Source organism: Ictidomys tridecemlineatus, unplaced genomic scaffold (genome assembly GCF_052094955.1).
Source record: "Ictidomys tridecemlineatus isolate mIctTri1 unplaced genomic scaffold, mIctTri1.hap1 Scaffold_102, whole genome shotgun sequence".
NCBI lineage: Eukaryota > Metazoa > Chordata > Mammalia > Rodentia > Sciuridae > Ictidomys > Ictidomys tridecemlineatus.
The window spans coordinates 535,194-552,180 of NW_027520983.1; the positions used below are offsets into that span (position 1 = coordinate 535,194).

The 16,987-nt window shown below is 37.1% G+C and overlaps 1 protein-coding gene across 1 annotated transcript in view; it reads right to left on the bottom strand.

Annotated features, from left to right (window-relative positions):
- LOC144372418 (axin interactor, dorsalization-associated protein-like) overlaps positions 1-14,427 on the bottom strand; it is an 80,173-nt gene extending 65,746 nt beyond the window's left edge. The window contains exons 1-4 of the mRNA XM_078035802.1: positions 14,272-14,427; positions 12,146-12,268; positions 2,307-2,360; positions 1,896-1,950 (exon numbers count right to left, since the gene is read on the bottom strand). Coding sequence (XP_077891928.1) covers positions 1,896-1,950; positions 2,307-2,360; positions 12,146-12,268; positions 14,272-14,427 — 388 coding nt within the window. The remainder of the gene's footprint in view (positions 1-1,895; positions 1,951-2,306; positions 2,361-12,145; positions 12,269-14,271) is intronic.
- Positions 14,428-16,987: the final 2,560 nt, after the last annotated feature.

Genomic DNA, 16,987 nt, shown 5'->3' on the forward strand with positions numbered 1-16,987 from the left:
TTATACAAAGTATTTATTAATGCTTTTGAGAAATAAAGTTTTAGGTACAAAAAACTCCCAAAATTTGTGAGAAATATTACATTGATTAGTATCCTTATATACATTGGATATAGGCATAAGAACTATTTCTGAATATAAGTTGTGTCTCTTATAACATCTCCAACTCTTATGATCTAGGGCTGGAGATGTAGCTCAGTGGTAAAACGCTTGCCTAGCATGTGTGAGGTCATGGGTTTGATCCCCAGAACCACAAAGAAAACAAAACTTTATGATCTGGATTACATAAAGAAACCAAAACTATTAAAATGACAGAATTCTTGCCATATTCAGAAGGATGGTGTTCTGAAGAAATGAAATATGATCATCTAAAACTGTGGAAAAGCCACCAGAATCACAACAAATCCACTATGCATTCCTTTGTTGTTGTCTGTTGTTGTTGTTAACTTCTCTTTTCCAACCCAAACAACAGAAAATCATATCCCCTTCAGTATACTCTGAGAATCCTTTTTCTACCCTGGATCTGCAATACAATCACATTTCAGCTATCTCAATAATATATGTCTTTGTTAGAATTGCTATAATGAATTAGATATTGGCAGTTTGTGGAATTTATAGGAACATTCTATTTAGTTCTTTTTTGGCTGGGGGTACTGGGATTAAACTCAGGGGCACTTGACCACTGAGCCACATCCCCAGCCCTATTTGGTATTTTATTTAGAGACAGGGTCTCACTAAGTTGCTTAGTGTCTTGCTTTGCTAGGGTTGGCTTTGAATTTGATATCCTTCTGCCTCAGCCTCCTGAGCGGCTGTGATTACAGGCATGCACCACTGTGCAAGGCTCTCTTTAGTTCTTAAATTAATTTTTTACCTCTTACTCAAAGCATGTTTACATTAAAAGGATTACACTAGTGTGAACTGAGATACACTGACAAACGTTCTGAGATTTAGGCCCTGCTCAGTTACTGGAGATTGAAGTGAAACAGGACAAACAAATCATTTCATTTCTTTCCTCAATAGAGAATGTGATCACAAGTCTGAGACTCCTTTCTGTTTGAAAATGCTTTGATTTTATGATTCCCTACTTAAAAATCTTACTTAGTTGGATAAATAAAATCTACTATTCCCTAGTCACATAAATGCACTGAGATGTGCAATCTTATCTCAATAAAAAAAGAGTACAGGAGCTGGGTTATAGTTCAGTTGGTAGAGCATTTGCCTTGCATGTGTGAGGTACTGGATTCGATCCTCAACACCACATAAAAACAAATAAATAAAATAAAGGTATTGTATCTGTCTACAACTAAAAAAGTTTTTAAAAAAGGCTACATTAACTTACATTCATTCAGTTATTCACACTGTGCCTTTGCCCATACTGCAGACAGTTTTAAGAGAGCAATCATTTGAAACAGCAGAAAGGCTTTATTTGGGAATATCCTAACCAACAAGATAACTGAAGGAATTGTTTACTTTTTAAAATTTTGAAGAAGGGAAAAAAATGGAGACAACAAAAAAAAAACACTTTGTAATGCTTTCCCAACATTCAGACTGTAGTTTTCAATAACATGTAATGTGAATGGGCATTAATGACTGTAACCTTATATTCTCTACTGGACTCTACTGAAAATGTTTATCAAAATAATTATAATCTTATTAAAGCCATTAAGACAAATTAAAGGTTAATTTGGATATTTAGATGAAGTATAACATATATATTCTATAATAAAGATTAAATCCAAATGGTAATTAAAAATATAAATATTGTAGGAATTTTAAAAGCACCAAAAAATAAGAGAAATAAATCCAATCACTTTCTGTGCTAAACAATCTTGATATTCACAACAGATAAAACTCTCTTCCTATAGGAATATCACTAAAAAATATAAAACAAAACTTACTTGGTTCTAGCTTCTTGAGGTCCTCCAGTTTAAATTCTTCCTGGGACTGTGTGGACTAAATTTAAAATATGCATATTATATCTTTTCATTACAAAGATTTCACTGCACCCTATGTCTTTTAAATGGCAAGAATAAAATATTAAAAATAAATATATTTCTTGTTTTAAAGGTAGAAAATGAAAAGTTCCAAACTGATTTTTGGAATATTCAAGCTAATACAAACAGAAAAAATTAGAATCATATCTTTTATTTCTACCGTTTACAAAGTATGAACTAAGTCATTTAAGTGTGAGTTCAGCTGATCAATTCCAATTGTTATAAAACCCTTCTGAGATAATATTACTTTGGGCATGAATGTCTAATACCTTTTCAGAACAATTTAGAATAATTCATTTAAAAAAATCCATTTACCTGTAAAGCTGCGCTTTGCAATTCCAAGCATGTTGCAATTTTGCCTATGGTTTTCTGTAGGGAAAAAAAAATGCTATAAATCCCAAGATAATTTTAACTGTCAGTTACTAAAATCAAGAATTTTTATTTATAAGAGATCTATAGGGACTGGGATTTTAGCTCAGTGGTTGAACACTTGCTTCACATGTGTGAGGCACTGGGCTCCATCCTCAGTACCACATAAAAAAAAATAAATGAAACAAAGATATAGTGTCCATCTACAATTTAAAAATTTACAAAAGAGATCTATACTTCTTTAAATAAATTATTATTCCTTTTCTAGCACCTTGCAGATTTTAGAGAAGAGAATCAGAAGACAAAGGGCTGAGAAGTGGGAGAGAGATGAGTATATATTCTCTTCTAAACTAATATGCCACAACCAATTCTAAATCAAGTTTGGTTTGGTGATAGGTCTAGATATGATTTAAAGGGCAACAAAGATAGCCATTATGAAAAGCAGTGTGGAGGTTCCTCAAAAGATTAAAAATTGAACTGTGATATGATCCAACAATTCCACTCCAGGATATATGGCCAAAGGAAAGGAAATCAGTAAGCTGCAGAGACACCTGCACTCCCATATTCATAGCAGCACTATTCTTATTAGCCAAGAAATGGAAACCTAAGAGTCCATCAACTGATAAGTGGATAAAAAAAGTGTTATATATACACAATGGAATACTATTCAGTCATAAAAATAAAGAAATCCTATCCTTTGCAACAACACGATGGAACAAGATCATTATATTAATGAAGTAAGCCAGGCACAGAGACAAGACCCACAAAATCTTATTCATGTGGAATACAAAAAAGCTGATTTCATAGAAGTTAAAAGTATAATGGTAGTTACTAGTGGTTGGAGACAGTAGGGGTGAGTGGGGGGATAAATAAATGCATCCTACATTTCAAAAGAAAAAAATTTGTAAGTTTTTAAACATAAGAAATGATACGTGAGTAGAAAATGTTAACTGGATTTAAATATAACACAATATATACATGTATCAAAACATGTTACCCCATTTATATGTACTATCTTTGTTATCTGTAAGTTAAAATATTGACTATTTATTTTTAAAAATAGCTTTTTTTTAGCTGTAGATGGACATAATACCTTTATTTTATTAATTTGTTTTTATGTGGTGCTGAGGATTGAACCCAGTGCCTCACACATGCTGGGCAAGCAAGCACTCTACCACTGAGCTACAACTCTAGCCACAAAATGCTAACTTTAAAAAAGAAAGCAGAAAATTAAAAAGGGGGAGGGCAATGAAAAGAGAGTTTTGACATCTTCCCTTCCAACCATCTTCTCCTAAAGCCTGAAATTTACTAAAAGATATCTGAAAGATAGCACAATGGTCTAATTTAATTCTGATTTAAGCTCAATTCTGACTTGTATAAAAACGTAGGCAATATTAACAAAATTAGTATTTGTGATGAATGGTGCAAATTTTACAGTCAATCTGTTTTATAAAATAAGCTATAAAACACATGTGATAGGGCACAGTCCTTGCTTTTAATATGCTCATGTTCTATTATGTGTGATAAAACATATATCAAATCACTATATTAAAAAGAGAGACATTCAATCTATAAGCTTCAGCAAAATAAGTTCCTTTTATGTCCTAAAGGAAAAGAACATGATCTATATTAGGAATCCAGTCCCAAAGACTAGGGAGGATTTCCAAATCAAAGAGTTTGGAAAATTGTCAAGGTTCAATTACTTAAAATCCCGAACTGAAAGCAGAGGGATGGGTGTGAAAAGTAAAGTGAAGTAGGGCATAGTCATTCTGAAATGGACCTTTCACAAACTCCTTGCTGAGGAATCTAGGATTTCTTTAACAATAAGTTACATAGAAGTGTGTTTTTATTGTTCTTTTTTTTTTAACTGACATGCCCTTAAGAACACTGTTGTGAGCTGGGCATAGTTACGTGTACCACCTACTGGGAAGGCTAAGGCAGGAGCCTAAGAGTTTAAGGCCGGTGTGGGCAACACAGTGATACTTTCTAAAAAACAAACAAAAAACCCCTTGACTGTTGTGATACAGGTATGCAATGCATACATAATTTAAAGGAAAGGGGAAAACTGAAGGAAAAATCATTTAAGTTATTTCAAACTGTCTAAACAATATTCAGAATAAGAATATGAATAGCTAAGGTGGACATGAAAAGAGGAGATTCATGAGAATCATAAAAGAAATTATCAGGGCAGGCAGCTGAACAATGCCACTGAGACTTCTAGGTCCTTCCAAAAAAGATATTTCTGAAATGTGTTTAGAAATAAGTCTAGATGATAAAAGCAAAGAACTGTGTAACATTTACAATGTAAACATTTACAATGCTTACAAAATGACATATTTTGGAAAAAAACTGACATGTTTTTCTGAATGTATTTTCTGTATGACTTACAAAAAGTTTAGTAAATTGGGGATTTGGTGATTTTGTGTTTGGTTAATGTTCTTTGAAAGGTAAAAGAGGAGTAAAGGGAAGTAACAGTAATTTCCTGGCCTCTGGTGCTTAGGCTAGTGGACATTCTTCAATTACTGAATCTTCAACAAACAGCTAGGATAGCAACTCACAGAAAAACCTATTATTGAGCAAGATATGCCTCTCAGACACACAAGTAATAATATTTAATTATCTCCATAATCTTTTTAAAATTTCAATATAAAATCTTAGAAAATATGCAATTTTAATCTGAAAAGAGATTACATTTGAAAATTATGTTTATACATAGTTTGCAAAATACTCAAGTTTATTCATCCTCTTAAATAGCTATGTATAGAAACCAGCAGTAAGCAATCTTTTCTAAAGTCTAATATCCCCAATCATTATTGTTCAAATATACCATTCAACTCCAGCAAAACTAGTAAATAATTAAGTATAAATATAATAATCAAATAATTTATTAATAACAAATACTATTAATTATTAACCACTTATTAATAACTAATGAGCACTTACTTATAGGCTCTCCTAAATGATTGATAAACATTAATTTAATTAATCCTCCCCAACTCTGAATTAGCTGTGATCATTTTACAGGTGTGAAAACTGAAGTACAGGCAGGTTAAGTAATTTGTCCCAGTCATCAATGCCTTCTATACAACACACAAGATACTCAATAAAACCACACACTTCCATCAATTCCATTTAGCTATGACTTACTATATTCTTTCAAAACTGATTTATAAAAGAATTTTGCTTGTATTGAGATGTATCAATGAGCTAATCTTCAAAATAGTAGTTAGCTTTTTTTCCTTCTTGACTTTAAAATCCATTTTATTTCACACTTCAAACATTTAAGATAAAAATGTTGTAGCTGAACAATAAGAGACCACTAACAAACTATTATCACTTAAACATTTCTTTAAGTTAAGCAAAGGCAATAGCTTTTTATATATAAATGTACTGAACTATGGCAAAATACCAACCGGCCTTATTCATAACTATTTTAAGGGACCACACCCAGCTTCAGTATTAAAAAAGAAGTGAAACACTATTATTTCAGCTGTGGCAATAACTTTTAAAACATGTAGAATTTATTGATGTCAAAAATCAAGTGCTTGCTACTGAAACAGTGTCACCTTCCTTAAAATGAACAGTTCAGAAAAGTAATAAAGAAGCACAAGTTCACATATGCCAGAGTATAAGTATTGACTACTTTAATTAATGTACATTAAACCAAGCACTGAAGTGATGTTTGATTTTTAGAAAGACTTAAATCACTAGCATTTTATTCAAATTAATTGCTCATACCTAATATGATAAGAAACAGAAAACAGTATCATTTTTAGAGTATTAGCTACTTTAGTTTGTCATTGCTAAGAAAATTGAGAGCTCTAAAGATCAGTTAAAGGTAAACATGGAATAAAAATGGACAATTAATGAGCTAAATTAATTTTGCTAAAATGTATTCAATTTATGTAATGAATAAAATGAGTTTAAAAATAAACATAATTCAGTACAGTCTTACTTAATCCAGACTTATCTTTTAAATATTTAAAAGCAGCCACTCATCTTCCATCTAGCTGTTGGGGGAGAGAAAACACTGGGGTAGAGAGAAAGTGGAAGTAGAAAGGTGGAATCGATAAAACATAAAACAAGTATATATTTCTGGGATTCTCATTACCACCAAGTTTGATTCAAAATAGGAAAAAACTTTCTAAGTGTCATGAGATAGGATGTTCTATTTTGTCCAGAAACTTACATGAGAAAATCTACAACACCAAAGTAGGGAATTCCATGGAATGAAAGCTTTTGGCAGCTTTTTGTTGGCCACTAAACCCACTTGTTATAACGACAAAACTATTGAAAACTGAAATGAAACTAAGTGAACTAATCGTGAGAGAGGATCAAGTAAGAATCATAAACTCTTGTTTTAACTAGAAATCTTTGAGAATATTAAAAATAGGAAATAAATGTGAAGTTTTTATTCTATCACCAATTAATATGGCTTAGACAGATTAGTAGTTCTGCTTTAGAATTCTTTAGATATAAAATAAATATTGGAAAAATATGTTATTCTCTTAAAAATTAGGATTTATTTTAATAAATATAAAGTAAATATCAATAATAAACCCAATAAAACATTTATTCATCAAATATATTTGAGAGCTCACTGTGAATTAGACAGCAAAAAGTTTCATAAAGAAAGCACTTTAGTAATAAGATTGGTTTTTAAAAACCAAAAACATTTTTCAAAGTTCACTAACTACTGAATGGTTGGCATAATTATATAACTTGTCACTGCTATCAATACATGAAATAGTATAAGCATAAGAAATATAACTCAAAATACAACAACATTTTTGCAAAGAATAAGGTTAAAAGCATTTTCTATTTTCCTTTTTGGAGAAAAATATTATTCAGTTTTCTCTCCAGCTTATGTATAGGCATAGTATTTAATGCAGATCTAACAGTATGTGTCAAAATTTCCTGTATTATGTTCTTTAGAACACTAGATCCAATGATTTTGAAAAATATTAAATGAGATTTGAGTTCTAAGCCATGTGACTTTGAAGAAATCCTACACCTATAATCCAGAAAAACCATGCCATATTTTCTGGGCTTCTAAGGAGAAGACCAGCAATACTTGAGTTCTTGGTAACTGTCTTCCAAAGCTGTAAGATACTTCTCCCATGAGAGGTCAAAAGTAAAGAAAGGGTTTCCACTAATCCATACAGCATCTATAAGTGAATTAGAAAAAATGTACCTCTTCCTCTGAGTAAATGAAGCTCCATTCCAAGGCACATAGCATGATGAGTGGAGCACAGCTGGATTTCAAGACTACACAGCCCTAAGCCTGGAACCTTCATAGCAACTTCACAACTGCCAGAGGGCAGAGTCATTGGTGCCAACAAGACACAAAGTAATCGTGGCAGTGCTGCCAGGAAGATCTGAAAGTCTTTTTTGTATATTCCTCTGATATCCCCTGCATGCTGTGAATCAGAACTGACTTGAGAGAAGCAAGATAAAACTGTTCTAGATGAAAATATAACCTCAGGATGAGTCATAGGAGGACCCTAGTTGGGTTGCTTGGCAAGCTCTATTGGAAAGGCTGAGAGTTGCCTAGGGAAAAGCAATCAGGTGTCCAACAGTCACTAAACATAATAAAGAGAATCAGATGCTATTTTAAAAGAACAACTGCCCAGAAAACTCTAAGGATCTATGCATATGTATCTATAAGTCATTTTATGTAACTTAAATTTTGACTAAACTAACTTCATCTACAAAATGTACGTCAAACATAATCATTTCTTACCATCTTTACTAACATTTCTCTATTCTAGGCCATCATCACCTTTTGGCAGAACTATTATAATAGCTTCCTGATTGGTCTTCCTCCTTCCTTCTTGCCACCTTAGAATCAAGTCCCCATTTATCTAGATTAATAAAAAACCCATCATTCCCTGCTATAAAACCCCCTTGTGAAGGATTTTTCAATAGGCTTTTCAATAGCAGAAGGAATCACAGTTGCATTTCAAGTGTTTATGCCAACACTTGTCCAAGTTGGGTTAATGCCCCAAGGGGTAAACTCTGACCAACAAGAAACAAGCAATGGGACTCTTCTAAGAGGTGGTAGTTTCACATAGTAGAAGATGTACCATGTGACAAGACAACCAGCTCAGTTTTCTTGCAAGGTTAGGGCCTACTTGGTAGCATCTTTCCTCCTTTCTTGCCTTATTTATTGTTTTCTTTCATTCTTGCTGCTCTGGGTTTGTACCACTCAATAAAATCTTACCTCCAGTTGCTTTCTGAGGACACAGGGCCCAAGCCCTACAAATCAGCTAAAATGACCTTTTCTGCAATCCTATCACACACAAAACTGCTTTACCACACTTCAGATTCTGAAGTCAGACAGATAACAGTTGCACATTCTTAGACAAAGGTATTTCAGGTCTCTTAGCCTTATTTTATTTATATATAAAATATGAAATATAATAAAGTTTACTGAAATTAATCAATGTAATATAAATGATGCCAGGTACATTATTTATATTAGTATTTCCAGTGCTTAATATGTCATCTACTACACTGTAGGTATGCCTAATGCCTACAATGTTTACAATAGTACATTTTCTCTGTATTTAAAAAATTCCAACCAAGTAGCAAAGATTGAAAGACCTGTAAGGTCTCAATACAAATAGCCAGTAATCTGTAAAAACACATTAAATCTATACATGAATGCTCTCTGAAAAATGGCCCTTTACTACAAATAATTCACTTTACCTGGGTTTTTGCCTCTCCAACTTATCAGGAAAAACAATTAAGTCAAAAGTACAGATGTCGCCAGCTTTAGGCACAATATATTCCTGAGAGGATGCACACAAATCAAATTTCTGTAAATCAAACCATATTTCACAAGCACTAGGGGAAAAACACCCTTTAAAATGACTTCAACAAATAATGCTATAGTAAACTGTTACTGTAAAATGAAGGTTTCTTCATAGCCGGTGATTATGTTGACTTATAATTTCATTAGGTTTTCATAAGAAAGGAAATACAGCAATCAGCATATGGCAACATGAGCTCCCTCCCACCCCACATGAAGTCCCATGCTTGCTCAGGACTCCACAAGCAAGAAGATCATCACCAGAACTGAACACAGCCAATGCTATGCCTGGAGTCTGTGAAACTGTTGTTATAAAGTTAAAAAAAAATTTATGGCAACAGTATAGATTGTCACAGGTATGATGTTACTTTGTCTGACAAAGCAAGAACAGCAAATAGAAACAAAATATTCCTATACAACCAGTGTTCAAAAGGAAGATTCCAGTTAATAAAATTATCATAAGCATTTATATTATTACAAGCTTTTGTGGATATATATATGGATATTGATAGTATTCATGCATAAAACTCACAGGATAAAAAATATGCATCAGAATCATGATAACTCTGTGGTGGCTTAACAGGTAACTCATTTTAAAGGTTTCTCTTATGTTTTCCTTTATTTTAAAAAAATTTTCAGGCATATGCATTACTGTTTTGGGTCTCACAAATGGACTTCCACAAAGGAATCATTTGTTTCTGACACTTTTGGCTTTGGCAAAAAGTTGGGAAAATCACCACATTTCACACTGCTAAAGCCCTTTCACAGAAAATATTTCTTGTATTATCTGGATTAGACTTGAAGAAAACAATATTAATATTGTTGGCAATCAGTTTTACCATCTCTAATTTTCCTGATGATCAAGCCACATTCCTACATCTCTGATTACACTGATGGTATACGGGTATTGTTCTATTTCCTATAAATGTAAAAGGTAAACGCTGTGCCTTCAAGGGCAGTTATGCAATGCTCCTAGACAGAATTCCAAAAGTCTGCATCTCTTACAAGAAGATGCCCAATTGTCTAGGCAAATGTTGGCAACCTTGAGGAGTGTTCCTCACACTGGGAGTCTGTGCCTTTGCAGCCACTGCAACAGACTGAATCTCAATTAGAGGCTTATCATATTGGTACGAAATGGTTTGTACTAATTGGAAAGCCTGCCTGTCTAGTAAATACTCCACTCTGTGGATTTTGTTTTGTTTGTGGGAATTGTGGGTGGGGAGTTACAAAGGATTGAACTCAGGGGGACTTAACCACTTGAGCCACATCCCCAGCCCTACTTTGCATTTTATTTAGAGACAGGGTCTCACTGAGATGCTTATGCCTCACTGTTGCTGAGGCTGGCTTTGAACTCATAATCCTCCTGCCTCAGATCTCCGAAGCTGCTGGGATCACAGGCATGCGCCACCACACCCCACCACTCTGTGGGTTTAAGACCTAGGTTCTTTGCTCCTCCCCTCCCCTTTGCCAAGCATTTTTGTAAAGCCACATGTCAAGCGCCTATGAATCATAGGTTATTGTCCTTTACTCTTGAAGACACAATGACATAGGAGAAAAAAAAAATAAGGGTTTCTCCAAGGAATCATGAAAAAAGACACATGAAATTTTCCTTTCTTAAATCTAAGAAGTACACTAGGTACTGCTCACAGTCTTTACAGAGTTCTAAGTCAAATGGTTTCTGGACAGTGTTATATTGAAAAAAAAAGTGATTCAATATTTAGACTTCTATTTAATGTTTTGTGCTTGATTTTTCAACTTTTGATAGAATATATTGGTACCACTCACTCAACATATGATATACAGAATCTACAACATCCAAAAAGAGATACATTAAGATACTAAGAAAGAGTTGGTCTGCTTCTAGATCAATATTACTAATCAGTAGGGAAATGCAAAGCAAAATCATAAAGGGATACCACTTCAAACCCATCAGGAAGAACTATCATTTTAAAAAATGAAAATCCTAAGTGAAGACTTAAACAAATTGGAACTCTTGTGCATTGCTGATATGAACATAAAATGATACTGTCTCTATGGAAGAGTTTGATGGTTCCTCAAAAAGTTAAACATAGAATTACCCTATAATACACCCAAATTAACTGAAATCAGGGACTCAGATAACTTGTATGCTAATGCTCACTGCTGAATTACCATAATAAGTAAAATGTGGAAACAATCTATCAACAGATGAGTGGATAAAGAAAATAAAGTACACACATACAATGAAATGTTATGCAGACTTAAAAAGGAATAAAATTCTGACACGTTACAACTTGGTTGAAACTTAAAGACATTATATTAAACGAAATAAGCCAAATATAAATTAATAAATATTGTTATGATTCCACTTATAAGAGATATTAGGTCAGGTAAATTCATAGAATCCAAAGGTATTACAGAGGTTACCGGGGATAAGAAAATACAGGAAGTCAAAACTTAATGAGTATAGATCTTTTGTTGGGGATGACAAAAAGGTTCTGAAAATGTGTAATGTGATGAATATTGTATACACTTATGCCAAGTTAAATGGTTAAAATGGCAAATTTAAAAAAAAAGATAACTGACTTTAAACAAAAGTAATAACAACCTAGGGTAGGCTTACAACACACAAAAAAGTAAAATGTATAACAATAGCAGCATCAAGATAGGAAGAAGAAAAGGGAAACAAAATATTAAGTTCTTATACTTTAAGTGGCACAGCAAAATATCACTCAAGGGTAGACTGTGATAAGTTAAAGTTATAGCTTACTGCACTAAAATAAAAGACTTAAGTCTAATAAACCAACAAAAGAGATAAAATGAAGCCATAAAACATCAAGAATCAAAATATAGTCTGATCCAAGAATTTATTCCCTAGAGAAATTCCTTGATAAAATGCAATATATATTTTTTTATCATCCAGTGAAAGGTTTATTAAAACTTAATCAGAGGTACAATTAAATCAATGAAAGTAAATGGCAAAAGCACTCACTGCCCAGACTGGTGAGGTAAAACCCAGAATTGCAGCCTTAGCTCCATCGGCAACATACGGAATGATATTTTCTCCTAGAGGTGTATCTCTAAACAAGGCTCTGAGGATATTCAAAGCATGAACCTAGGACAAAAAGTTCAAAATTAGCTGTGGGTTAATAACTATGGTGATTCTAAATCTGTATATAAAATTACAAGAAGAAAGTAATAATATGCAAGTGAAAGAGTAGATTTAATAAAATAATAATTGATAAAAATAATTTTTAGACATTAGTAAGAACAATGTAATAAAAAAATTTGATCCAACGAACCTATAAGGAATCCTGAATCTAACAAACACATTCTTTTCAAGGAACATTTATTCTTTAAAATGGCCTCAAACAAGGAACATTTATTTTTTAAAATGGCCTCAAATATAGGATTTCATTTTTATAACATTAAAGTAAAAGGTAAAACTAAAGTGTTAGAAATTAGGATTTTGGTTACTGTCAGGGAAACAGTGCTGATTAAAAGAGAACATGAAGGGCCCTTGGTGTCCTAGAAAAGTTCTGCTTCTTTCTTGTTACACAAATGTGATCACTTTGTGAAGCTGTAATGACTTGCACACTGTATATTATAATTAAATCTAAAAATGCATATAAAATATGACAGGGACAGCATGAGAAAGGAAGAACATAAGCCAATCTCAATTATGAACCCAGTGAGAAGCATAAATGTATATCCTTTCTAAAGAAAATTTAATAATGTATAAAAACATGTCAAAGTTGAGTTCATTCTCAGTATGCAAATATATTATATTTAAAAATCAGCATAAGTGCTGGGAATGTAGTTCAGTGGTAGAGCAATTGCCTAGCGTGTACAAGGCCCTTCAATCCCCAGCATTGAAAACTACAACAAAAAGAATAACATGTAATTCATAATATTTGAAAATCCTAGGGAAAAACAAAACGTATTTATCTCAAATGATGCAGGAAAGCACTCAACAATTGGTTTTTTTTAATCAGATAAAGGACAGATTAAAAATTTCAACAAATAACAACAACATAAAGATGCCTGCTATCTCTATTTCTAGCAAAATTGTGCTACAGGTTCCAGGAGCAAAATAAGATAAATAAAAATTTTTAAAAGACTAAGCATTAGAAAGCTAACAAACTTAGGATTACCTACTAGGGATACAATTATCTATAAAGAAAATCCTAAGAATTTATAGACAAGTCATTAGTTGTATTTTAGCAGTGCAGGTAAGTTGCTAAACATAAGTACAACAATTACCAAAAAATCAATTTCATTCTCACAGAGAACAACACATAATATAAAATTTAGAAATATCATTTATAAGAAAAATATATAGAAATAAATCTCATAAAAGATTCATAAGACTTTTATGAGGAAAATATATGCATTCCTACCCACAAGGTATGAGAATTTCTGTTGCTTACCAGCACCTTGGTATTATGAGACCTTTACAGTTTTTACTTTTCTGTATGAAATGGCTCGGACTCGGGGGCCAGAGGCGGCACGACGCTGCAGGGGAGTGGGCAGCGCGGGTGGGCCAGGGGTCGGCGGGACCCGGGGACCAGGGAACCGGAGACCCGGCGCGGGAGCGCGGCTCGGGCGGGCAGGGGGCTCTGGCGCCGGGGGAGGATGCGCGGGCGGCGGGGCGCTGCCGCCGGCGCCAGGTCGGTTCGCCGAATGCCGGGAGCCGCGCCGGGGCGGGGGGAAGGGGTCCGCGGGGCGGCGGGCGGTGGGGGGGAAGGGGTCCGCGGGGCGGGGGGGGGGGGGGGGGAAGGGGTCCGCGGCGCGGGGGGGAAGGGGTCCGCGGGGCGGGGGGGGAAGGGGTCCGCGGGGGGGGGGGGGAAGGGGTCCGCGGGGGGGGGGGGTCGCGGGGGGGGGGGGGAAGGGGTCCGCGGGGCGGCGGGCGGCGCCCCGGGGCCGGGCACAACGGGCGGGAAGGTGCAGCGGCCTCAGGCGCGCCGGCCCGGGTCGGGGTCGGGTCCGGGAGGCCCCTTCCTACCTATGCCGGGGGCCACACAGACGGAGTAGAGCAGCGAGGACAAGAGCGAGAAGAAGAAGAGCGCGGCGAGCAGCGAGCGGCGCGGCAGCCACAGCAGCCCCCGGCGGGCTCACATGCTGCAGCCTGGCGGCCGCTCGAGGGCCGAGCCTGCTCCTGCCGCTCCCGTGCGCCGCTGCCTGGGCCTCGGCCGCCGTCTCCGGAGCCTCGCGGGCCGCCGCCGCCGCCGCCTCGCGGATCCCAGCCAACGGCCGCCGCCGGACGGGCCACATGAAGCGGGCGGGGCCGCGAGGCCCAGAGCAAGCGCAGCAACGGGGGCGAGGCGGGCGGTCGCACAGGGGCGGAGGGGCGGGACCAGCGCCGCCGGGCACCGTCGCAAAAGACCAGCACGCTCGCCACCCGACCCCAGTAGCCCCCGCGGCCGCGCAGCGGCTTTAGGGAGCGTCACTAAATGACGACAGCCCCTCTCCCCGCGGGGCCACCGCCCAGGCTTGCAGGGAGCGTGTCTCAAGAGCCAGCCGGCTTGCGCTCAGGCTCCTCAAGAAGGGGGCCAAGGGGCCATCTGCAAAGTCTGACAGTCTGACTGTCAATCCCAGTTACAATCCCAGTTCTTCTGCAGCAGAAGAACTGGGATTGTAATGCTTGGGGGGCTCGGCTTTCATTCATTCGTTTATTTATTCATTCAATCAATTCATTATTTATTTATTGGATGCCAGATGCAGTTGTTGGTGCTGAGAACAAAACAGATTAAATCTCTTGTCTTATTTGAACTTATATTCATGTGGAGGAGAATAAACGCAAGTCAATCAATAATTATCTGGTACTAATAACAGATATGAGCAAAATAAAACAGGAGGATGTGTTGGCAGCAGGCTACAGTAGACAAGGAAGGTCTCCCTAAGCAGCTGACATCAGCTGAGACCAAGGGTGAGAAAGAGCCAGCCACAAGTGAGGACAGAACAGTGCCACCAGGGGGAACAGCAGGGCAAAGGCCCTGAGGTGGAGAAAGGCCACTCTGGCCCCAGGTTGAACCCAAGGCCAGCAAGTGAAGTAGGAGACCTGTAGACAGGTGCACATCCCACGGAACAGGGAACCAAAGAGGAAACTGACATTGCTATAAGGAGAAGCAAGTCACGCCCTTCCACGCAAAACTGGCCTGACTCTGAAGGCAGGCCCTTGACTACTGAGCCGTAAACTGCTTCAGTGGTCTCTCTGGACCCTGCAGCTCATTCTGTAGGCAAATTGGTGTCCTATCCCATCACTTTAGCACAGGACCATATCTAAAGACCAGCCTTGATCCAGAGCACCTCAGAAGGCAGTGAGCAATAGCTAGAGACCCATGGGGAGTGACAGTAGCACCCCACCATCTTCAAGAAGCTCCCAGATGAATCCAAGAGGCAAGTGTCCCCCATGTGGGAACATCTGAAACCAGAGCCCTGTCTTGGAATATGTCAGAAGCCAGGAGTGGGGAACTTTTCAGGGATTCTGTGAGAACCAAAATTAATCCTACTCTATATTCCTAAAGCAATTTGAACTTTTTCCACTGTTAACTTGACCCTTTTAAGGGGAGGCTATAGAGACAGACTGCCGGGGTTCTTTAACTCCCAGCTCTTCCATTCTTAGCTTGTGACCTTAAGCAAGTTAGTTAAACTCTCTGTACCTTAATACAATGGGAATGTCATTAGTAATGACCATATGAGATTGTTGTGAGTATTTGACTGATACATGCAATGCCTGACACATGGTAAATGCACATGGGTCTCGCCTTATCCAACAGCCCTGGGAAATGGGATGGGAGAGAAGAGGCTTTAAAAAGAGAAGCAGAGAATTTTGATTTGGATAGATGTGGGTTCAACTCTCGGCTTGGCCTAAACTTTACTGTGTGACCTTGAGAAAACCTCTTATCTCTCTGAGTTTCTGTTCATTTGTGAAATGCACCCCACCCCGTGCCACCTACCCCACAGGGATGTGATGTAGATTATGTGAGGTTACTGTGGAAAGGCCCTGAACCAAACTCTCTAAACTAATCTGATTTTGAATACTTTTTCTTTAGCCAATATAATAACCCTTTTAAACACCCATGTCTAAGAAATATTTTTAGATGCACAGAAAAGTTTTAACTTTTAAGAAGAATACAAGGGCTGGGGATGTGGCTCAAGTGGTAGCGCGCTCGCCTGGCATGCGTTTGGCCCGGGTTCAATCCTCAGCACCACATACAAACAAAGATGTTGTGTCTGCCGAAAACTAAAAAATAAATATTAAAATTCTCTCTCTCTCTCTGTTTGTGTCTCTCTCTTTAAAAAAAAAAAAAAGAAAAAAAAAAGAACAATACAACACATTTGTACACTCTCCACCTGAATTCAACAATTGTTATCCTTGCTGGCTGCGATGGCACATGCCTATAATCCCAGCAAGTCTGGAGGCTGAGACAGGAGGATCACAAATTTGAGGCCAACCTAGGCAATTTAGCAAGACCCTGTCTCAAAATTTAAAAATAAATAAATAAAAAGGATAAAGCTTGGTGGTACAGTGCCTGCCCCTGGGTTCAATTTTCAGTGGGGGAAGGGGGGCAGCAAGAACAAGTAAATTAGCAATCGTATCATATCCTTATAATTTCTGGTCTATTCTGTAGGCCTTGACAAGGAGGCCTTGCTACATCCAGACTAAATACTGATGACCAACCTCTGTTACATCTCTCCCTCTTTTTCTTCCTGTTTGGCAGTACTGGGGACTGATCCAGGAGCTGAACTGTATCCCTAGCTCTTTTTATCTTATTTTATTTTATTTTGAGCCAGGGTCTGACTGGCCTCAAACTTGCAATCCTCCTGCCTC